Source organism: Canis lupus, chromosome 1 (assembly GCF_048164855.1).
Source record: "Canis lupus baileyi chromosome 1, mCanLup2.hap1, whole genome shotgun sequence".
Taxonomy (NCBI): domain Eukaryota; kingdom Metazoa; phylum Chordata; class Mammalia; order Carnivora; family Canidae; genus Canis; species Canis lupus.
This window is the reverse complement of record NC_132838.1, coordinates 116,632,116-116,657,185: the sequence shown is the minus strand read 5'-3', so window position 1 is coordinate 116,657,185 and position 25,070 is coordinate 116,632,116. Positions and strand designations below refer to the sequence as shown.

Sequence of the window (25,070 nt, the reverse complement as noted above, 5' to 3'; positions counted from 1 at the left end):
AGACAAACCAAGAAACAGACTATTAACTATAGAGAACAAACTGAAGGTTACCAGACAGCAGGTGGATGGGGTGATGGGTGAAATAGATGATGGGGATTAAGGAGTGCACTTGTGTTAAGCACTCCCAAGTGATTAAAATAAAAACTTAAAAAATATATATTCTCAAAGAATTTTCAACTATGTGATGTTACAGTATCACTTAAATGAATATGTATATATACATGTGTATATGAATCTACATGTTTATTTAAGTAAAACCAACATACTCAATATAAAATGTACTATTGTGGGGGCCTGGTGGCTCAGTTGGTTAAGGAACCAACTCTTGGTTTCCCTCAGGTCTTTTGTTGTTATTGTTGTTAAAGATTTTGAGAAAGAGAAGAGAGAGCACGCACGCACGCACGCATGAGCAGGAGGAGGGGCAGAGGGAGAAGCAGACTCCCCACTGAGCAGGGACCCTGACACGGGCTGGATCCCAGGACCCCGGGATCATGACCCCTGCCCAATGCAGAGTCTTAACCACCTGAGCCATCAGGTGTCACTGGCTTCCCTCAGGTTCAGGGATCGTCTCCTGGCCTGTGCTTAGTGGAGAGTCAACTTGAGATTCTCTTCCTCTGCCCCTCCCCCACTCAGGCTGTGCCCTGCTTTTCTCTCTCAAATAAATAAATCTTTAGAAATAAATAAATAAAATGTACTATTTGGGGGATCCCTGGGTGGCGCAGTGGTTTGGCGCCTGCCTTTGGCCCAGGGCGCGATCCTGGAGACCTGGGATCGAGTCCCACATCCCGGTGCATGGAGCCTGCTTCTCCCTCTGCCTGTGTCTCTGCCTCTCTCTCTCTCTGTGACTATCATAAAAAAAAAAAAAAAAAAAAAAAAAAAATGTACTATTTGCTCTGTTCATTAAAACAATTGGGAATGCAATTAAGATATTTTCTAGGAGAAACAGTAAGTTTTGGTTACTTGCTGGGTCTTTGTTAAGCATTTGACAAGAAAGAAAAAAATCACATCCTGAAAAAATAAAGCATTTCAGAAACAAAGAGAATGGAACCTGGGTGGCTCAGTGGTTGAGCGTCTGCCTTCAGCTCAGGGTGTGATTCTGGAGTCCCGGGATCGAATCTCACATGGGGCTCCCTGTGTGGAGCCTGCTTCTTCCTCGGCCTGTGTCTCTTCCTCTCTCTGTATCTCTCATGAATAAATAAAATCTTTTAAAAAAGAAAAATACTAAGTCACCTTAAACATAACTTAATTGTCACAATTATTTCCTCATCCAATGAAGACCTTTCTTGGAGAAGGACAGAGACAAGAGTAGGATGAGGGCCCAGATGAGGTCAACTGGCTTCACTAGCCACCAATCCCTCTGCCCCATCAGGGGACACCAGGGCTTCCAAAACAATCTCAGGGTGAGAGAAAAGTCCAAGCCTTTACTGTCAAGGAGCAGAGCCGTCTTGTGCTCCCATTTATGATTATGTGTGACACAGTCACCAAATTCCCCAAATGCTTTACAGCCTGGCATCCACTACTAGACCCAAAGTAACACCCTAGTCAATAACACCCTCCCTACACAGGGCTCCAGTCACAACACCCATGGCGGTTCAGTCACAAAGCTCCCTACACCAGCACACAAAGTGGAATACACGATCACACCGTCACAACCGCATGCCCACTACAGGGACACAGTCACAGGTGACCCATAGCCCCCCCACCCCCACCCCAGTGTTATACATGGTCACACATTAACAACCATAACACAGGGTCTCAGTGTTATGACAAGCTAATCCACACCCGCACACAAGGTATCACACACATTCACAAATGCATATATACACATCACTGGGCAGTCACAAATTTCACCACCGCTTCTCCTCAGCCCCTTCTGCCCCAACAGACTTAATACTTAGTCTCCGTCCCGACGGCGGTACCTGGGCTTTTTTCAACCTCCGTCTCCTCTCAGTCGTGTTAGCGGCTGGGACCAGAGACCGAGAGACCGCGGCTCGCGTCTGAACACAGCTCAGCTCAAAGCGCCCGCTTCGCTGTGGGAGAGGAGCGTCGGGCGCGATGCCTCCTGGGAAATGTAGTTAAGCTCTGCCTTCGCGATGCAGAATTCGGCGACCGGCGTGAGCCTTGCCAGAGACCTCCATCCTCGCCCACCCTGAGGCAGAACTGCGCCCCGAAATGTTTCGGCGCTCCGTGGGTAGGGAGCCTTATACCCTGGCTCCTACAAAGGAGTAATCCCGGCGTGCTTGAACTGAGTTTATTATAACCCAAGGCACACCACTGCCCTCTCCCAAAGGTAGAGTTAACACAGGTAGAGTATTAAACGGAGTCGTGAGACTCGGTGTACTTACACTCCTCCCCCTACCAGGCCGACAGTCCCACAAACTCTGGCGCAGGAAAGAAAACGCTAAAAGCGGACTCGAACTACTGAAAATTATGGGAAATGTAGTCCGCAGTCAGAAAAGTGGGAGACCTGCCAATACCAACAGATTCTGTCCAGCTCTGAGCCCGGCTTGGCAGAGCCCAGGAGACCTCTGGGAGAGCCAGCCAGCCCACGGAGTGCGCAGGCGCAGACTTTCTGGCTCGCCATAGTCGTCTTTGTCTGCCGGTGAGTGTGGTTTCTGCCTCGCAAGGCGCAGATCTGGGCGTGGGACCTGGGTTTCTGGGCTCCGGATCCGGTCAGGGAGGCTGCAGGGGAGGATTCTTAGAGCCTGCGACAGGGCTGGGGAGGCTGACGGGGAAGAATCGCTTTCTGTGACGTGGAGTGTTCAAAGCCTGTGTGGATGGGGGCAGGGGTAAAAGAGGAAACGGGCGGGTTCGCGGGCGGGTTCGCGGGTGGGCGACGGACGGTGTGAGAGGGGTGTAAGAGGTCCAACTTGGGTGAGAATTGTATGGTTCCAAGTTTGTGAGGATGGATGGCATGGTGAGCTTTGAAGGGTAGTAACCTCAACCTCACTTTTCTCGTTTCCAAAATAATGATAATAAAGATGCATCTTTGTGGAGTATCCGTTTTTCTGAAAGGAAAATGGCTAAGACATCCAGAGATAATTTTTAAAACGAATTTTATATAAAGGCAGAGTCATTGTAGAATAGAAAACAAAATCAGGATTAACCATTTTTTAGATGTATTTCCGAAAAACTTGTTTTTGGACATCTAGGACACCCCCCACCCACCCCCCGCCCCACCCCCGGTGTACTGACTTTTCTTAATTCTTTGGAGGAACTTTGGTGAGGCAGCTTTGAGAGGCCCTGGACTAAGGAGGAGCTTTAAGAGCTAGTCTCCACTACTGTAGACAGCACAGAATTGTGAAAGATGCCCTGTCTTTGGTGCAGAGATATCAAGTAACAGATTTAAGGCTCCCTTGTTTCTGAGTGACGTGGCAGTGACTCGTAATTTGACCAGGTTTTCCCCAGACCAAATGGCCTTTGTAAATGTAGGGAAACAAATTTTCTTCTATCTATATTTATTGACGCATGCTTCCAGTATTCTATCACACCAAACATTTTTCAATAAAATGAAAAGGTACCACGGTACAAAAATTCATATATGCAAATAATAGCTTTGACATATACAAAAAGTATCAGTAATAGTTATGAAGATGGTACTTTATTTATAATAGCGAAAAATCAGACGAAACACCTAGGGATAAACAAGAAATGTATAAAGTCTATATGAAAATTATTCTTCAATGTTAGGGCAGCCCAGGTGGCTCAGAGGTTTAGCGCCGCCTTCAGCCCAGGGCCTGATCCTGGAGACCTGGGATCGAGTCCCATGTCGGGCTCCCTGCATGGAGCCTGCTTCTCCCTCTGCCTGTGTCTCTGCGCCTCTCTCTCTGTCTCTCATGAATAAATTAAAAAAAAAAAAAAACTTAAAAAAATGATTCTTCAATGTTAACAAAAGACCAAAAGAAAACTTGAACAAATGTAAATATACGTCATATCTTAAGTGGGAATAAGAATGTATATTCGAAGGTACATAAAGAAGCTTTTGAAGTTTACACAGAAAATAAAGGTTGTCAGAGAAGGGAGATGCAATAGCTAGGGCAGGGGTAAGAATCACAGTTTTGCTTGTCTTGTTTATTTCCATTTTTAACTAGGATGGAAGAATTAGATTTCTATGTTCACTCCATTATTTTTCAGATATTTATCACTTTCTCTCACTTTTTTTAAGATTTTATTTGACAGAAAGTGACCACACACAAGCACAAGTGGGGGGAGGGGTAGAGGGAGAAGGAGAAGCAGAATCTCCACTGACCAGGGTACCTGATGCTGGGCTTGATCCCAGGACTTTATAACCTGAGCCAAAGGCAGATCCTTCACCAACTTGGCCATCCAGGTGCCCCTCGCTGCCTCATTTGAATGTTTACTTGACTTTCATTATACTACTGTCATTTGTATAATTCCAATCAACACCAAGGAATAACCACCCCCCCTCCAAAAAAAAAAGCTCCACTAGTAATTTATGTTTCTGTTTGTCCCTTAACCACTACTATTCCTAAGTTTCTGACTTTGATCATATATATATATATATATTTTTGTTTGTTTGTTTGTTTTTACCTCTAAGAACAAAATTTGACTGCTGTAGCTTCACCAACAGGTAACTAACAAATGTCCATTCCTATTTGAGCCATTTCTTGAACTACTTATTTATATATCTGATTGCCTAATGGACAGCTCCACCTTGAGGTTGCACAGGAACTTCAAACTATGCACAAAATGTTATTACTGATAACTCCTGCCTCTTGTGGTTTGCCTTCATCCATTTCCCCTTTGTACTACCTGTTTTGTCAGTTCATAACACTGTCCAGCCAGATTCAAAGCCTCTTATAACTGACCAAGGGAAGAGCTTTTGAGTTTGACTCTTATCTGTCACACCCCATTACAAATTGGGAGGGCCAGATTTCTTAGTTACACATAATAAATGATAAATATGTATATTTGTTGAATCAATGAATGACAATAAAATTATAGGGTACTTATAATGCTTAATTTCTCCTAGAGTAACATGACCTAGGTAAAATACTAAGCTGCTAAAAAATTTTAAGAACTCTAACCATGAAAAATACATGGAACAACATCCTTTACATTTTATCCATATCATTTAAAGTTGGTGACTTCAGATTTATAAGAAAAATTATTTTATGGGGGAAAATGATATTCAAAACTGTGTTCAATCAGGAGCAAGGCCACAGGTGACACTTCCTCAGAGGTACCAGTTCAGGTTGTGAATCTGTAGAACTCTGACAACTTGGTCTCATGTAATTTCTCTGTATCACCTAAATTCTGAAAAGAATATTTCCCATTTCTGAAATGTATGGACCTTTAAATGGCATAATGGGTTTGGCCTGGGATGCAAAATATAAATACTTTTTTTTCCCATGTGATCACACGTATGCATGTGCTCCAGCTTCTAAGCCAAAGGGTCATCATTACTTTGTTCTTTTTTCACAGGCCAGCTTCCTTGTGCATCTACAGGAAATGCACTTGCCTTATCCTTCAAAACCTCCAAGAGTCCTGTGGCTTCAACCTGAATTATAGGATGCTGCTTTGACCCTCAACAGTAATGTCCAAATCCTGTGTCACTATTTAGAAGTGTAAGGGTACCGGTTTAAACAAGAAGAGCAATGGAGAGAGAACTGTAAAGGAGGTGCTCTTCAGGTGAGCAAGAAAGAACCTAGCAGGTATCAGTGGGATAAGGGCTTGTTACAATTACTCAACCTCCAACCTCTGAAAAAAAAAATTTTTTTTAAAGATTTTATTTATTCATGAGAGACACAGAGAGAGAGGGAACCAGAGACACAGGCAGAGGGAGAAGCAGGCTTCATGCAGAGAGACACAGAGGGAGAAGCAGGCTCCATGCAGGGAGCCTGACGTGGGACTCAATCCCAGGTCTTCAGGATCACGCCCTGGGCTAAAGGCAGCACTAAACTGTTTGGCCACCGGGGCTGCCCTCTGAAAAATTTTTTGAGGCAGTTTTCTTACCAGCCCTTTTCTTTTGGAGTAACAGTTGCTGGAAATTCTTTAGATACTTAAATAGCATTTCCAGATAACTCTTGCTTGATCAGTGCTGGTTTTTTTCTCAGATTCTGGGTGTCTGGTTGTCCTTCCAACCTCTATTCTGGATGCCAGCCTCTTCATTTGCAGTCTCAGTTTGATAAATTTTACAACCTACATGTTGTGTTCTCCCTTTCACTAACATTCTCCATTTTTCACTTTCCCCTGGTTGTTATCTTGCCAAGGATTACAAAATCTGTAATCTTTCAAATCTTAGCATATAGATTTTTTTCTTTAAAATTGAATTTTCGGGATCCCTGGGTGGCGCAGCGGTTTGGCGCCTGCCTTTGGCCCAGGGCGCGATCCTGGAGACCCGGGATCGAATCCCACGTCGGGCTCCCGGTGCATGGAGCCTGCTTCTTCCTCTGCCTGTGTCTCTGCCTCTCTCTCTCTCTGTGACTATCATAAATAAATAAAAATTAAAAAAAAAAAATTTAAAATTGAATTTTCTAGGGGCGCCTGGGTAGCTCAGTCAGTTAAGTATCCAACTCATGATTTCAGCTCAGGTCATGATCTCAGGGTCATGGGATTGGGCCCACATTGTACTCCACACTGGGCATGAAGCCTGCTTGGCTCTCCCTCTCCATCTGCCCCTCCCATCCCCCGATTGTACTCTTTCTCTCTCTTAAAAATTTTCTTTCATATAAAATTTAACTTTCTCTCATTTCTCCCCACTTCCATCGTTATATGTCTCAGAGTTGAGTTTTACCCCTTTATCCTCATTTCTTATTTTCTTCCTACCTCCAACTATCATAGCACAACATTTCTCTCCCCTCTTGTTTTTTAACAATATGGCTGGCTTGGAAATTAGTCCTGATTTCCTACATGTTCACCTCTCTGTTACTTTTAAAAAGAAATAATACTACTTTTTAAAAAATCCAGTACACATACTTAATAGAAAAGTAAAACAATGGGCAGCCCGGGTGGTTCAGTGGTTTAGCACCACCTTCAGTGCAGGGTGTGATCCTGGAGATCCAGGATCGAGTTCCACGTCAGGCTCCCTGCATGGAGCCTGCTTCTCTTCTCCCTCTGCCTGTGTCTCTCCCATTCTCTCTCTGTGTGTCTCTCATTAATGAATAAATAAAATCTTTTAAAAAAAAGAAAGAAAAGTAAAACAATGGGTATGTCTTCTAAATCCTGGCCCTCACTTCTCCATATCTGTTCCCCGGAAGCAGTCACTAGTAACTGTGTATTCTTCTAAATCTTTATAGGAGTATACAAGGAGGCTTTCAAGCAGAACAGTGACATGATTTGACTGTGACAAGAATACACAGCTGTTGCTGTGTGGAGAGGGGCTATAAAGTGGCAAAGGCAAAAGTAGGAAGAACACTGAGGAGCCTGTTAAATGATCTAGGCAAGACATGATGTGGCTTACGCCTTGAGGATTATGAGAAATGGCCCGATGTTGACAGTGTTTTGAAATTAAAGCTAACAGGATGTGGAGATGTAGCAGGTGTATGATCTAAGAGACAGTTGTTCAAGGCTTGAGGAATTGTGAAAATGAGGTGGCTATTTAACAAGATGAGAAGAATTTGGGAGGAATTCATTTGGGAGAACAAGAGTTTGGTTTGGGGCAGGGAAGATTAAACCCTATTAGACATCCAAGTATAGATTTTGAGTAGCAAGTGGATATGTGAATCCGTTGTGGAAAGGGGTCCAGGCTAGTGATTAAATATTTTCAAAATATGGGATGGCTAGGTGGATCAGTGGTTCAGCTCAGGGCGTGATCCCAGGGTCCTGGGATCGAGTCTTGCATTGGGCTCCCACTAGGGAGCCTGCTTCTCCCTCTGCCTAGGTCTCTGCTTCTCTCTGTGTGTCTCTCATGAATAAATAAATAAAATCTTTAAAAAAATATTTTCAAAATATTAATATCAGAGTGCACAAATGTCAAGGAAGCTCTTAACTATATTCTGTGGAAATAGTGACCTGTTAGAACAGGGCTTAGCAAACTAAAACCTACTGTGTGTTTTTATGAAGAGTTACTGAAACATGGCCACATTTAGTACATCTTGTCCATTCATTCTCTTATTGTTTGTGACTACTTTCTTTCTACAATGCCTGAGTTGAGTAGGCATCTGCAGATACATGATGTTGTAAAGCATGAGACAGAACTAAAAAGTTTATCATGGTAAAGCTAAGTGATTATAATAAACCCTAAAATGTACTGCTTTAAGGAATATAGGAATTGATTTCTTGGTCACATACCAGTAATGTATTGAATAGTGAATAGTGTATTGATTTGCATGGTTGCTTTGGTCTTTGTGGTCCTTTAAGCATCCAGATTTTTTCCAGATTGTCTATTTATCATTCAGTTGTGGTTGAAACTGGATCCAGCCTGGCAGAGGAGAGAGAAATCACCACTGTAGGGCAAGAGGTCAATAAACTTTTTCTGTAAAGGTCCCAATAATAAATATATAAGGCTTTGTAGACCATAGGATCTCTGCTGCAACTCCTCAGGTCAGGCATTATAGCACAAAAGTAGTTTGCTTCACATTAGACTATCTTAATTTCTATTTTGAAAATATTTTTTAAACCACAAGGTAAATGCTATTGAAAGAACCATTTTGCCTGATTTTCAGATGGTGTTGCCTAGTTCTGTTTAGAATTTTATAGTATGAGGGGCACCTGGGTGGCTCAGTCAATTAAGCATCTCTTGATTTTGACTCAGGTGATGATCTCATGGCAGTTCGTTTGAGCCCTGTGTTGGGGGCTCCACAATCAGTGAAGAGTCTGCTTGAGATTCTCTTTCCTCCTCCCCCCTCCTCTCTCTCTCCCTCACTCTCTCCCTGTCTCGCTCTCTAAAATCAATAAACCTTTCAAAAAAATTTTACACTATGAAAAATTCAATTCTGATAAATAATGTATGAAGTATGTTGATGTCATACCTATAAAACTACAAGGAATTTTAGTTACCAAGGAGATGTCATTTCTCTGTTTTCTTTTACTAGTAATATAATGGGCTAATCCTGATCTGTTCTCCATCATGCTTTTGCAAATGTAATAAATTTAAGAATTGGAAATCTTTAAATAAATGCTATTACTGTAATTTGTAAAAGTTTTATAAAATCCACATGTTGAGCCATTTATGCCTTGGGCTTTAGGGTAATAAAATACTTTAACAATTATCTATATTTTTTTTCCATGTTTACTTGTTTGTTTAGGATTTCTGTGTTTTCTGGTCTCAGTTTTCTTTTTTCCCCCCCAAGATTTTTTATTTATTTGAGAGACAGAGGGAGAAGCAGACTTCCCACTGAGCAGGGAGCCCAATGCAAGGCTTGATCCCAGAACTCTGAGATCATGACCTGAGCCAAAGGCAGACTCTTAACTAGCTTAGCTACCCAAGCACCCCTGGTTTCAGTATTCATATTTGGTTTTCAATTTTATTTGCATAGAGTTGAGCAAATAATCTATAGTCCTTTTCTATTTATGATTATTTCCAAATAATCATTTTTTATTTTTGTAATTTTGCTTATTTCTCTTTAGTTTTTCCCTAAGAATCAACTTATGAATTTATTATTACTTCTGTTTTGCCACTTGTAATAATTAATTTTTCTTTTTTTTTTTTTAAGATTTACTTTTTTGTTCATGAGAGACACAGAGAGAGAGGCACAGACACAAGCAGAGGGAGAAGCAGGCTTCCCGCAGGGAAGCCCATATGGGACTCAATCCTTGATTCCCGGACCACACCCTGCACCGAAGGCTGATGCTCAACCACTGAGCCACCCAGGTGTCCCCCAGTAATTAATTTTTCTTATCTTTAATAATTTTTATTTTTGTTTTTATTATTTACTTTTTTAGAGAGAGAGAGAGAGAGCATGTGGTGGGGAGGGGCAGAAGGAGAGGGAGAGAGAGAATCCCAAGCAGGCTCCTTGCTGGGCACAGAGCCCAATCCAAGGCTCAATCTCATAGCCCAAAGATCATATACTAGGCTGAAATCAAGAGCCAGACACTTAACTGAGCCGCCTAGGGGCCCCAATTTTTCTGTTTTTCTTATATTTACTTATTGTAATTTCTTAGTTTGAATGCTTAGTTTATTATGTTATTTCTTTTTAAAGTAGTGTAAACATTTATATTAAAAGCTATCCAGGGGATGCCTGGGTGGCTCAGTGGTTGAGCATCTGTCTGCCTTTGGCTCAGGGCATGGTCCCAAGGTCCCGGGATCGAGTTCCACATCAGGCTCCCTGCATAGAGCCTGCTTTTCCTCCCACTGCCTATGTCTCTGCCTCTCTCTCTCTCTCTGTGTCTCTCATGTATAAATAAATAAAATCTTTAAAAAAAATAAAACCTATCCAGGCATTTTTCACATGTGTTCTGTGGGATCTGATATATATTTTTTCTGAATTTTTCTGAATATTTCTGAATATTCTGCAATTAATTTTCTCTTTAATATTTTTGTTGAAGCCAGTACATTTTGAAATTTAAAGCAACAAATTCTGTTTTTCTGTTGTAATTTTTTTTTAGATAAAGTATTTTATCTGCCCTTTTCCACATTGTGGAATAGTTTTGTAGGTTTTATTTTATTTATTTTTATTTATTTTTTTTTTTTAATTTTTATTTATTTATGATAGTCACAGAGAGAGAGAGAGAGAGGCAGAGACATAGGCAGAGGGAGAAGCAGGCTCCATGCACCGGGAGCCTGATGTGGGATTCGATCCCGGGTCTCCAGGATCGCGCCCTGGGCCAAAGGCAGGCACCAAACCGCTGCGCCACCCAGGGATCCCGTTTTGTAGGTTTTATAGGCAAACTGTATTGGCTGATTTTAAGAATGTTCTTTGAGCCTTTAAAAAGGTGGTTATAAAACTGATTAGCTCTCTGTTATAAATTAGTATACATTTTTATTTAATGTTCCTATCTTTAGTATATTCAACTTTATGGATTTGATGCTTGAGGAAAGGTAATCTTCTCAGTTACTAATGTGTTTTTGTATCTTGGATGTCTTTGTTTTATGTATCATGATTATCTTTATTCTTTATTTTCAGTATATCTGATACTGTTTTAGATGTGTATATAGTTTAGGTGCATTTTGTTATATCAGTTATTAAACATTTGCATGTGTCAAAATCATCGGGAGGGCTTGTTAAATACAGATTACTGGGAGACACCTGGGTGGCTCAGTGGTTGTGTCTACTTTTGGCTTAGGGCATGATCCTGGGATCCTGGAATCAAGTTCCGCAGCAGGTTCCCCATGAGGAGCCTGCTTCTCCCTCTGCCTGTGTCTCTGCCTCTCTCTGTGTCTCGAATGAATGAATGAATGAATAAATAAATAAATAAATAAATAAATCTTTTAGAAATGCAGATTACTGGGCCTTATCTGCAGATTTTCTGAATGAATAAATAAATAAATAAATAAATCTTTTTTAAAAATGCAGATTACTGGGCCTTATCTGCAGATTTTCTGATTTAAGACATATGTACGGAGCCTGAGAATTTTCTGTATGAGCCTGTCATAGTCTTTTTCTTTTAGTAGTTCTTTTTATCTTAGTTGTGTTTATTGACAGTCACAGTATGTTTAGTATTGGTTTTCTTATTTAATATTATGCATTCTGTTTTAAATTTGACCTCATCTTTTTTTATCCTTTTTTGTAGCATCTTTGATTTGCTTGTCTTGGATATTATGTCTTCGGAAAATTTGGAAAGCTTATTATATTTTATTATAATATGTATTATTTTATAATATTCTCTCTTTTTTTTTTATAATATTCTCTTGGTTGACTTTATATTCATAACTTCCTTAGTCTTCATCTTCTGTTTCTTTAGTCCCCACTAAGGAATGATGTATATCTTATACATTAGTATGTTTTTAGTCTCCCTCCTCTCTCTACCACACAGTTGGTGATTACAATAATTATTCCAGTTTTAAATAGGATTGGCTGTACCCTTCTTACCTCCCCTCTTCATATATATGGAATTATTTGTGTCTTTGAATTTGATTGTGCAGTGACCCATCTGTCAAAGACCTATCCATTGTTTATCCTTGAGCTTCATTTTTAATAAAATGTCTCATCATTTTAGCCCAGTTTCTCTAATCTTTCTACTCCTATACCATATTATAGCTTCCAGAGCAACTTGGTCCTAGGTATGTACTCTCTCATATTTCTGTTTTTCACTTCATGTTTAGGACATACATTGAAGCTCATTGAGAGAAAGGCCAGTATTTTATCCTTCGTATCTGCGTCTTGAGCATAATGTACAAGATGATTATTAAATAATTAGTGATTGTTGTAGACCTTCAGGTGTGTATTTACATTTTCAGCTTTATTAAGGTATATTTTACATTAAATAAAAGTCACCCCCTTTAAATATATTATTTGATAAATTTGGTATTTGTATAGTCATAAAACCTAAACCAAAACAAACATACAGAATAGATTCATCAACAGTTCTGCCCTTTTGCAGTTGAACCATACCCCTCCCCCATCCCTGGTGATAACTAATTGGCTTTATGTTATTATAGCTTGCTGTTTCTAGAATTTCATAAAAATGTGATCATATACTGTATAATCTTTAGCATTAATTTCTTTGACTTGGTTTTACATTTTTTGAATTCATATTATGTATGTTATTTCATACATTTTTATTGATTATTATCATATATAATTTGTCTTTTCACCAGTCAGTAGACATTTAGATTATTTCTATTTTGGGCTATTTTGAATAATGCTATTATGAACATTCATATACAAAGTCTTTGTGTGAACATACTTATTTTTCTTGAATAAATGCCTAGGAGTGGGGTTGCTGCATAGATAAGTGTATATTTAACTTTATAAAATACTCTGTGTTCCAAAGTAGTTAAACCACTTTTCATTTCCACCTACTGTTACCATTGAGAGTTATACTTGCTTCATATTCTCATACTTGGATTGAAAGTTGCTTTACCTTTAGCCATATTAGTGGATGTGTAATGTATCTCATTAGGGTTTTATTTTATTTTATTTTATTTTATTTTATTATTTTATTTTTAAAGATTTTATTTATTTATTCATGAGATACACGGAGAGAAAGAGAGACATAGGCAGAGGGAGAAGCAGGCTCCATGCAGGGAGCCTGATGTGGGACTTGATTCCGGGACTCCAGGATCACATCCTGGGCCAAAGGCAGGCGCCAAACCACTGAGCCACCCAGGGATCCCCTCATTAGGGTTTTAATATGCATTTCTGATCACTAGTTAAAATGAACATCTAATGTACTTATTGGCCATTCACATATCTGATTTTGTGAAATGTCTATTCTAGTCTTTTACCCATTCTAAAAACTAGATGATTTATCTTTTTTAGTTTTAGGAATTCAATATATTTTGGATATGAGCCCTTTATCAGTTTCTACCAGTTTGGCTTTTCTTTTTGTTAACTGTGTTTTTGAAGGGCATTCATTTTTAATTTTGGTGAAGTCTACCATTTTCTCTTTTTATATTAATAGTTTTAATACTTACGTTAAGGTTTTTTATTCATTTTGAGGGAATTTTTGCATATGGCATGCAGTGATGATAGAGGGCTTTTGTTTTCTAAGTATGTATTATAGCATTGATATGGGTGAGAGCATATTACTAGAGTCAGTTCTTGCATAAGGAAATGAGGAGGGGCACCTGGCTGGCTCAGTTGGTAGGCCATATGACTTTGATCTTGGGATTGTAAATTTGAGCCCCATGTTGGGTGTAGAGATTACTTAAAAAATAAAATCTTTTTTTTTTTTTTTTTAAGGAAAGAAAATGAGGATAAAATTTTGAGAGGGACAGGACAGATCACATAGGAGACTTCTAGTTAGTGACTAGAAAACAATTATAACAGAAAGAATTCAGAAGGGGGACAAGAAAAGGGCTCTTCACAAAAGAGAGCTTTGGTACCAGTTATTTCAGACATAATGAAAGGGAAACATGAAAACTGAAGTTGATGGCAATGACAGTTTCTATATTTAGAAATGATAGTATCATAATCAAAACACTGCAGAAAATCAAATTTCAAAGCAAGAATGGCTGTTTTCTAGCCTTTGTTTCACTAAATATGTACTTTGCTGTTTAGCCATGTAAAATTCAACTGCAATCAGATAAAGAGACCATCTATAGATACTATACAATTCTAGATCAGTTAGAGTTGAGAGGCCCAAATCAAGTACATCTCTGAGAATATAACAAATAGGGGCTTTTATTTATTTATTTTAAAGATTTATTTATTTATTCATTCATTCATGAGAGGTAGAGACATAGGCAGAGGGAGAAGCAGACTGCCTGCAGGGAGCCTGATGTGGGACTCAATCCCAGGACCCTGGGATGACATCCTGAGCCAAAGGCAGACACTCAACCACTGAGCCACCCAGGCATCCCAAATAGGGCTTTTAAAAGTGAAATAGGGGATGCCTGGCTGGCTCAGTTGGAGGAATGTGTGACTCTTGATCTTGGAGTTGTGAGTTTGAGCCCCACATGGGATGTAGATATTACTTAAAAAACTATTTTTAAAAAAAGTGGAATACTATTAGCCCAGTTCCTATTCCACATAGGCAACCACTTTCAACTCATTTAACTGAGTCTATTGGTGTTTATTCCCACATTTTATACAGCTATTTTATCTACTTTTGATTTAAACATTTTAAGATAGTATCAGCTTAGGAGCACTTGGCTGGCTTAATTGATAGAGCATGCAACTCTTAATCTCAGGGTTGTAAATTCAAGCCCCACATTGGATATAAAGATTACTTAAAAATAAAATCTTCTAGGGGGAATCCCTGGGTGGCACAGCGGTTTAGCGCCTGCCTTTGGCTCAGGGCACGATCCTGGAGACCCGGGATCGAGTCCCACATCCGGCTCCCGGTGCATGGAGCCTGCTTCTCCCTCTGCCTGTGTCTCTGCCTCTCTCTCTCTCTCTCTCTCTGTGACTATCATAAGTAAATAAAAATTAAAAAAAAAAAAAAAAAATCTTCTAGGGACACCTAGGTGGCGCAGTTGGTTAAGCATCTAACTCTTGGTTTCACTTCAGGTCTGATCTAGGGTCCTCTTCAGTGGAATCTGCTTAACATTCTCTTCTCTCTCTGCCCTTCCCCCTTCTCTCTCTCTCTCTCAAACAAAATCTTTTAAAATATGTAATTTATGGGCAGCCCGGGTGGCTCAGCGGTTTAGCGCCACCTTCAGCCCAGGGCTGAAGATTCTGGAGATCCAGGATCGAGTCCCATGTCAGGCTCCCTGCATGGAGCCTGCTTCTCCCTCTGCCTGTGTCTCTACCTCTCTCTCTCTATGTCTATCATGAATAAATAAATAAAATCTTTAAATAAAAAATAAAAAATATGTAATTTATATAATCAGCTTGTTAACATGAAAGATGGAATTGAGATAATTTCCTGCATTCATTTTCCTTTGTGTTTTCTCTGGAACTCCTTTAAGAAATGTTGAATCTCCTGGATGCCTCCACTAACCCACTAATTTTCCAATCATCATTTCTTTCTCCCTTCCTTTTTTTTTATTCTGGGAGGTTTCCTGGACCTTTCTCTCCCAAGCTGTTGAATTTTTTAGGTAAACATCATATTGTTTATTTGCAAAAGCACTTTTTATAGAACCCTGTTAATATTTAAGTGTTATACAAGCTCTTAGCTTTCTGTAGTACTAATTATAGTATTGTATGTGTGTGTTCTTTTATTCCTTTCCTTATTTTTTCCTTCTTGTTTTGATCTTTCACCTTAGAGCTTTCATCACATTTTTGTGATCTTTAGTGCTATATTAATATTTAACACTGAAGTATCAGAAATATTACTGTAGTAGGTATGCATGGTTGGAGCTTATAAAATGGTGGGCTTTGCTGTGCATCATTCAATCAGATATCTAGATATTTCTTTTATAGGACTCCAAATGTTAGTATCTATAAATGTTCTCATGGTCTTCTCATTTTTTTCAGAAAAGAACCCTTCTGTTGTCTAACACCAGTAACCCCAGCATTTCTAACAAGCATCACTAGAAAGGGGTTAGGACCCTATTCTGCATAAGAACTTTTACTCATTACCTTGTTTTCAGTATTATAATCTTCTTTGCCTATCAGTAAATTTGGAGCCTCCTATTTATACTTTGGATAACAAATTCCTATTTCCTTCCAGTTAAGAAGATTGGGTACATCGGCTGCTTTTTTTTTTTTTTTTAAAGATTGATTGATTGATTTATGATAGACATAGAGAGAGCGAGAGAGCGAGGCAGAGACACAGGGGGAGGGAGAAGCAGGCTCCATGCCGGGAACCCGACATGGGATTCGATCCCGGAACTCCAGGGTCACGCCCTGGGCCAAAGGCAGGCGCTAAACCGCTGAGCCACCCAGGGATCCCCCCGGCTGCTGCTTTTATAATCATTTTTTATAAGTCTCACCTTCCACTCTCACCTAGTCTATCCAGTTATAGAGCCTTTGTGTTGACAAATTACCTTGTTTCTAGGTGGCACCATCTTCTGTGGGCTTTTAAGTCATTCGATTCTGCTGTTAAATTATAATTCTTTATTTTCTGTCCTTCCAAAATTTCCTAAAACATCTCATCCACTGGTGTCTCTCCAGCCTCTTAATGCTTATGAGTATATGCCCTTCATCCTCTTAATGTCATTTTAATGGACTTTCAGAAAGATAGAGATTATCTTATTTAACCACACATCCTCTTTAATAATTCTTCTATTCATATTATTTTTTATCCTTTCACCTGAGGCTCTCCCAATTTTATGTGTTTGTCCTTTCATCCTGTTTGTCATGGGGTTTTTATGTTTTATTTTACTTATTTATGAAGTGTACAAAGTTACATTAAAAGCTGTTTAAGGGGGGATCCCTGGGTGGCACAGCGGTTTGGCGCCTGCCTTCGGCCCAGGGCACAATCCTGGAGACCCAGGATCGAATCCCACATCAGGCTCCCGGTGCATGGAGCCTGTTTCTCCCTCTGCCTGTGTCTCTGCCTCTCTCTCTCTCTCTGTGTGACTATCATAAATAAATTTAAAAAAAAAAAAAAAAAAAGCTGTTTAAGGGGCACCTGAAAAAAATAAATTTAAAACATTTTTAAAGGGGGGGGTGCATCTGAATGGCTCAGTCAGTTAAATGTCCAACTCTTGATCTGGCTCAGGTCTTGATCTCAGGGTTGTGAATTGAGCCCCACATAAAAAAGCAGTTTAAGCTACATGCAACTGTAAATGTTACTTGTGTTTAAGCTTTCTCTTATACTGGTAAACTAGGTTTGAAATAAAGAGTCTGTTTTACAATATCACATTTCTGAAATTTTATTAATAACATTGGAAAAAATCACAAGTTTTAGTGGTATTGATGATGACAGCTACTTTACTGGATTTTTACTTCATGTGAGCCACTAAATATTTTAGTTATAGCTCTTTTCAATTATGATTTTTTTTGTATTCCTTTTTAGAAAAGGACTGGGAAATTTATAAATAGATAAAGACACAACATGGAAGACATGTGAGTTGAGTCTCATTCTTCTCCAGGAAAATACAGCTAAGAAAAAATTCAGAAAACCTGGGTAACAGAAAGTACTTCCTCTGAGCACAGACACTGTTTCTTTAAGACTATATGTATGGGACTTAAGGGAATTTTGAACATAATATAAACATATAAGAGAAGCTATCTAAGAAAGAACCATTAAGAATACAGTGATGTCATATAGTTAATCCCAGTCTGTAATTGTCTAATCTCAGGATAAGCAATGTGAAGTCTTTGAACATAAATTCAACTTCATTAGCTACCTGGGGATTAATTTTGGAGAGAAACCATATGAATCTGATGAATGTGGAAAATCTTTTGTCTATGTCACATGTCAAGAGCTACTGAGGAATTCTTGTTGGAAAAAATATCTGTACATGATAAAAATGTTAGAAAGCCTTCAGCCTGAAGCAGATCTCCTTCAGCATGATCAAATTCATAGTAGAGAGAAACCTCATGAATGTGATGAATGTGGAAAAACCTTTAACCTGAAGCAAAACCTCATAGAACATAAGAAAATGCATACTGGAGAAAAGTCACATGAATGTACTGAATGTGGTAAAGTTTTCTCTCGAGTCTCATCCCTTACTCTACATTTGAGAAGTCATATGGGAAAGAAACCATATAAATGTAATAAATGTGGAAAAGCCTTCAGCCAGAAAAGAAACTTCCTTTCTCATCAGAAACATCATACTGGAGAGAAACTTTATGAATGTGGGAAAGCTTCTATTCAGATGCCAGGCCTCATTAAACACCAGAGAAATCATACTGGAAACAAACCCTATACATGTAAGGAATGTGGAAAAGCCTTCAATGGCAAATCATATCTCACTGAGCATGAGAAAATCCATACAGGAGAGAAACCATTTGAATGTAATCAATGTGGAAGGGCCTTCAGCCAGAAGCAATACCTCATTAAACATCAGAATATCCACAGTGGAAAGAAACCCTTTAAATGTAATGAATGTGGAAAAGCCTTTAGCCAGAAGGAAAACCTTATTATCCATCAAAGAATACATACCGGAGAGAAACCTTATGAATGCAAAGGGTGTGGGAAAGCTTTCATTCAGAAGTCAAGCCTCATTAGACACCAGAGAAGTCATACGGGAGAGAAGCCCTATATATGTAAAGAATGTGGGAAAGCCTTCAGTGGCAAATCAAATCTCACTGAGCATGAGAAAATTCATATTGGAGAGAAACCCTATAAATGTAATGAATGTGGAACAATCTTTAGGCAGAAGCAATACCTCATTAAACATCACAATATTCATACAGGAGAGAAACCCTATGAATGTAATAAATGTGGAAAGGCCTTCTCTAGAATCACATCACTCATTGTGCATGTGAGAATTCATACGGGTGATAAACCTTATGAATGTAAAATATGTGGGAAAGCCTTCTGTCAAAGCTCATCTCTTACTGTTCATATGAGAAGCCATACAGGTGAGAAGCCCTACGGTTGTAATGAATGTGGGAAAGCCTTCTCTCAGTTCTCAACTCTTGCTCTACATATGAGAATCCACACTGGAGAAAAACCTTATCAGTGTAGTGAATGTGGCAAAGCTTTTAGCCAGAAGTCACATCATATTAGACACCAGAGAATTCATACTCACTAAAACTCTGTGAATGCCTTGAATTTAGCAAAACTTTCATCAGAACACACATTTAATGTTACACTGAAGATTTGTTTTACAATAAAGTGACATGAATGTGGGAAATACTTCACCAACAACTCAAAACTTAAATACTAACAATTTTAATAAGTATCTTAATATCATGAAAACTTAGGTACTCCCAGAACTGCCACAACAAACATTGTTAATGATGTACTGTTAGGAGCAATCTAATTGAAGTAAGGATCCAGTCATGAACACCAAGTAACATGGTTCTGGAAGGTCTACCTGATGCATTAAGAGGTATAAAGATTTGACATTAAGTGAACTGTCATTTTAAAAATGTTTTGCTACATATGTAATGAAAATTACTTGTTGGTGCATTTGTAGAAATCAGAAATTGGAACAGAATATTATCTTCAGAAACATGCATGCCTTTATGGGGAATTGTTAACTGATAGAGGTGGTATCACCAGTTTGTAGGGAAATCATGGATGATTCAAAAAATGGTCTCAGGGTAACTGATTCTTCATGTGGAAAAATATTAGATCTCTGCTGTAGTAATACATTATTTATTATAAAACCCAAAAGTACTGAAGATTAGAATGCAAAAAGCAAAACTTAGTAATATAAGAATTTTATAGGAGAATGTTTTTAAAACCTTGGAGTAGGAGGGAATTTCTAAAATAGATTCCAGAATACTCACTCTTGAGTATACATGCATATCCCCACAAAACCGATACATGTACCTAGGGAGTCATGTACTTCTGTGTTCATTGAAGCACGAATTATATTAGCAAAAAATTGGAAATAAATATCTGTTGCTTGTGAAATGGATAAATAAAATGTGATAAGAGCACACAGTAGAATATTCTGAGTAAAGTATAACAGGTTTTTTATACACACACACACACACACACACACACACACACACATAGAAAGACCTGAAAAATCATGTAGAGTGAAAATGAAGGGATAAATATAATCATAACTGAATTTGAATGAAATCAACACTAACAAACACTAGTATTAAGCATTGATTATGAATAAATATTTTTATGTAAAGCTAAAGAATGAATTGGAAGGATACACACTCAATTTCCAAAAGTGGTTGCCTCTAGAAAGAAAGGTAGTGGAAAAGAAATAGCTAAAAGATACTTCAGTTTTGTATCTATATAACTATGATTAAAAAGAAATAAAAGACTCCAGATAACTATAACAAAATGATAGTTATGTCTGAGTTGTAGTAATGTGTTTTATTGTTTGTATATTTCTGAAAATTAAAAAAGATAAAGATAGGACTAGGAAAGGTGTACATGGAGTACGTGTAATATAGACTCACAGTCCAGATAGATGCTAATATTTTATAGGAAATATTTCTAAAATCATACCTTTACTATAAGTCATTTTTGAAAATTGGGATGGTAGCTTAAATTATTTAAATTTACTCTTGCATGTAACGTCACTAATCTGTGTGATCTCTTAGAAGTTATAGCATGATTGTGCAACAGGTTGGTTGGATTACATTCATTTAAAGATCATTTAATAATATATGCACAGACTTGATATTAAAAATTGGTTTCTACTGAAATATTTATTAGAAATCTTAAAAGTCCACATACTAGTGTTGGCATTAAGAATTTGATATTTTTAAAATAAGGAAACTAAGTTACTCTCAAACTTTTAAACATGCCACTAAGTAAAATGTCAATTCTCGTGTATCTCACCTTCAATTTTAACCTCAGACTTTTTTTCCTTATCTGCCAGATACACTCAATCAGTACCCCCTGTTTGTTTCTTTGGGGAAAGTAGTGCTAAAAAAGATCTGAGACCTAAACAATATTGTTTTATTTGAAGCAAATCTTTCTGAGGATTTTTGTTTACTCAATCTCTTTCCACAACAACTTAACATAGAAAAAGTTGTTAGTGCTCTTTTTGAATAGTGATAAAAATGCATACACAACATTTAAACCTTAGGCATATTTCACATATATCAATTTCTTTTAAATTCAAAATAATTAAATGCTAATAGAACTGTATCACTATACTACTTGTTGGAGGTTTTGAACATTGGTCTTGAGAGAAGATTATAAATGCCAGGGATTGGTTTTCTGGGGTAATGTACCCAAATAACCTGTATATCTACATGAATCTAAATTATCCTTCATTTTCTTCCATTCCTCATTAAGCATTCCCCTCGTGTTCCTTAAGTGTTTCACCCTTGAGCTTGTGCAGTTTTGAAGTCACCAGAGCAACTGAAAACTCTTCATTTTTTTTTTTAAATTTTTTTTTAATTTTTATTTATTTATGATAGTCACAGAGGGAGAGAGAGAGAGAGGCAGAGACACAGGCAGAGGGAGAAGCAGGCTCCATGCACCAGGAGCCCGATGTGGGATTCGATCCTGGGTCTCCAGGATCGTGCCCTAGGCCGAAGGCAGGCGCCAAACCGCTGCGCCACCTAGGGATCCCCATTTTTTTTTTATTAAAAGATTTTATTTATTCATGAGAGAGGCAGAGACACAGGCAGAGGGAGAAGCAGGCTCCATGCAGGGAGCCTGATGTGGGATTTGATCCTGGGACTCCAGGATCACGCCCTGGGCCGAAGGCAGGCGCTAAACTGCTGAGCCACCCAGGGATCCCAAAAACTCTTAATTCAAACCAAACTAGGAGGGATTACCTTTTGGTGCCAGTAGTTGGCTAGTGCCAAGGTACAACAATGATTAGGATAGTCACATAGAGTAAGATGAGTAATATCTGTGATACTGCACACTTCAAATTTACTCTGACATTCCCCCTTACTGATTCAACTTGTTGCTAGTTATTTGCCACCACAAAGAACACTACAATTAAAATTGGACCTTAAGTATCAGATATGTTTATTTCTAGGGGATAGATTACAGGCAAGAGATTGTTAGATCAAAGGACATATGCTATTTTTTTAAATTTTAATAGATGCTATCAGTCATTTTCAAAAACAACTCTCCTCTAACACTGCAACAGATATATTACTTAAATTCATGTTGACGAGTATAACCACCTGCTCCTAGATTTGCTTCTTTGTAAATTTTTATAATGTTAGCTCATTTTCCTATAGGATTATTTATCTCTGTCAATTTTTAAGACCTCTTTAGACATTAAAGACATTAGGAATTTGTCTAATTTTTGTCTAATTTGTCTAATCACAAAAAAATGATTTTTCCATTAAAATACCCTAAATTTCTGTGTAACCAGATATGTATTAATTTTTTCTAAGCTTATGAATTGGTTAAGATATTTTAATCTTTCGATTGTATATTTCTTAGGTTTTCCTTGCAAGTTGTTTATTTGCTTTTTTCAATATGTAAATATCTAATCTATCTAGAATTTAATTTTTAATGTCATATAAAAATGAGGATTCCTTGTTATTTTCTTCCATATGGGTTTCCAGTTATACAAGCACAATTTGTTAAAATAATCTATCTATTCAGCAGCTGGTCACATTGTTCTGACCAACTTGTGGTGTCCACCAACAGCAATCACAGATTTGAACCACCAATCAAAAAAACAAAACAGGCTTTAACCCAGTTTATTATTAGCCTTGCCCTGACCAAAAAACCAAAAACACCTTCATAGTCCTGTGACTGCCCAAGTAAGCACAGTTTCCAGGGCCTCCACACTGTTCAGGGGAGAAAAGGTCAGAATGGATGTGGTTTACCTAAGCATTGGGAAACATTAACATTCTCATCCAGGACATCTTATGGTAACCCAGTACTGCATCTGCGTGGTGTGATATACACACCCAGTTGTGAAACTGATACCCACTTAAGCACAGGGAAGCTGCTGCCTTGGTTTCCCAAGACTTATGATGCCTTAGTCACAGACTATTGATGTCTACATGCCAATTCACAGCTTCCCCGCAACCTGCCTCAGTCCAGGTACAGGATATAAATGAGAAATCTACAATAGTATTTTCTTCAAGGAAACCGGTAGAAAGGTCATCTTTCCAGACATGGGTCAGTGGGAAAGGCCTATTCTTAATTCTTTACCAATACCATCCTTTTCTGTTCAACTGAAATTTAGCTATGTAATCCTTTAACCACATGATCTTTTCTTCATTCAACTGAAACTGCCTTGTACTTTCATTTATACCAAGACCTATTTCTGTATTCTCATTTCACTAATCTATTTTTCTACTTCTATATTAATATATTAGTTGATAAGCTGATTTAACATTAGCCTTATTGTATTTTGATATTGCATAAAAGACCAAGTCCTCCTTGCTGCATAATTTTATTGGCTATTCTAAGTTAATTTTCTTTCTATATAAATGAAGACTGTGTTCTTGAAATAGAAAAATGCTTTGATATTCTAGTTGGAATTGCATCAAATTTATATTATTTATTTTGGGAGAAATGACATTTCTGATTTTAAGTCTGACCCAAATTATAGTGTGCCTTTGCATTTTTCAAACTATGATCATGTCTTTCAGCATGAGGCTCCTGAACAAAGTACTTTGAATGCCATCCCTGCTTAACCTATTTTTTAAAAGTCTGTTAGTTGGGTGAATGAGAAAAATCCTTATTAGGAACTGTTGTACCCCCTCCCCACCCCCCCAATTCATACATTGAAGCCCTGATCTCTAGTGTGATGGTATTTGGAGATGGCACTGTAAGGAAATAATTAGGTTTAGATTAGGTCATGAGGGTAGGACACTCATGATGGGAAAAGTACCCATAAAATGGAAAAGAAAGATTATAAGAGGTTGCTTTGCATGTGTATATACCAAGGAAAGGTCATATGAATGCAGCACAGAGAAAGCAGCTATCCACAAGCCAGGAATTGGACCTTCACCAGAATTTTGCCAGCACTTTGATCATGGGATTCCCCAGCCTCTAGAACTGTAAGAAATAAATGTCTGTTGTTTAAACCACCCAGTCTATGGTATTTTTTTTACAATGCCCAAGCTAAGACAATCCTTTTCCTGCTTAATTATGTGCTCCTAATATGTGGTAAGACAAAAGCACTTTTCATTGGAGAGTAAAATCCCAATTGTATTTTTGATAAGGTCTGTAATTTTTAGCAGTTTATAAAGCTTCCCCGACCTTACTCATTTAAAAGTAAAAATTATTGGAACAGGAAATAAAAATACAGTTCCTGGAGTGACATCTTAAAAATGCAGAACTAGGAATCTCCAAGCTATTGTTCCCTTACAGAAACTGGAAAAACAAAAAAACTTTCTGAGCCAATTTTGTAATACCTCTGGAAAACAGTCAATGGTTTATAGAAACAAGCAAATGCCCAAACAAGCCAAAAGCCATCTTCAAAATGTTAGTAATGTTTTGTGGCATTTTTACTCTTGTCCCAACTCTCCCTTGCGTGGTATTGATATGGGCTGCCCAGTTTCACCCCTCAAACTGGAGGAAGCAGACTGGACCATGTTTCCAAATTGTATACATCTGTTCTAACCTGTCTTGAGGATACATGAAGGAACAATGAAAGCATCATCTGTTTCACATTACTCAAAGTGCAGGTGGAAAAGGAGCAGGTGCTGCTCCTAAAACTTACAAGGTAGACTGCAAGTTCACAGTCTGAAGATTGGATAAGTGGAAATGTATAGTCAGGGAATAAGGTGAGGGTCAGTGCCTGAAAAAATTCTAAGGAAACACCAGGGGTAATGGTGTTCTGGTTAAACCAACCAAACAGGATCCCTGCTGAAGGCAGGCCAGCCTGATCACACAGCACCAGGTGAAGGCAGAGGGTGAGGAACCTGATCAGGTAGCAGGGGTGATCACATATTAAAGGTAGAGGGTTCTAGTTAAACTGACAGGGTTCTTACTAAATCTTATTTTATAAGTAAAGGCGCAGATCTAGAAAGTTCAAAAGTGACTAAAGTTTGGTCAAAAAATCTTTGTCACTGAATTGTTGGCACTTGGGCAAAAGTAAGACCTTGGGGTTAATTTTACTAATGTGCTATTAATGACCCATTTCAGAGACT

The 25,070-nt window shown here is 38.3% G+C and overlaps 2 protein-coding genes across 8 annotated transcripts in view; one reads left to right on the top strand and one right to left on the bottom strand.

Annotated features, from left to right (window-relative positions):
• ZNF382 (zinc finger protein 382) overlaps window positions 1-3,867 on the bottom strand; it is a 120,468-nt gene extending 116,601 nt beyond the window's left edge. For all 5 annotated transcript variants that reach the window (XR_012036093.1, XR_012036183.1, XR_012036066.1 and 2 more), the window contains exon 1: window positions 1,920-3,867. The gene's annotated coding sequence lies outside the window, so the exon portion shown is untranslated. The remainder of the gene's footprint in view (window positions 1-1,919) is intronic.
• Window positions 1-24,005, top strand: part of LOC140640719 (uncharacterized) — a 130,122-nt gene extending 106,117 nt beyond the window's left edge. Inside the window, exons 1-2 of one of the 3 annotated variants that reach the window (XM_072841014.1) lie at window positions 5,512-5,652; window positions 17,413-24,005. In XM_072841014.1, coding sequence (XP_072697115.1) covers window positions 17,861-19,099 — 1,239 coding nt within the window. In that variant the 5' untranslated portion in view covers window positions 5,512-5,652; window positions 17,413-17,860 and the 3' untranslated portion in view covers window positions 19,100-24,005. Of the gene's footprint in view, window positions 1-5,511; window positions 5,676-17,412 lie in introns of those variants that run through there. The other 2 variants (XM_072840947.1, XM_072841094.1) reach the window with 2 other exon arrangements.
• The last annotated feature ends 1,065 nt before the right edge of the window (window positions 24,006-25,070 follow it).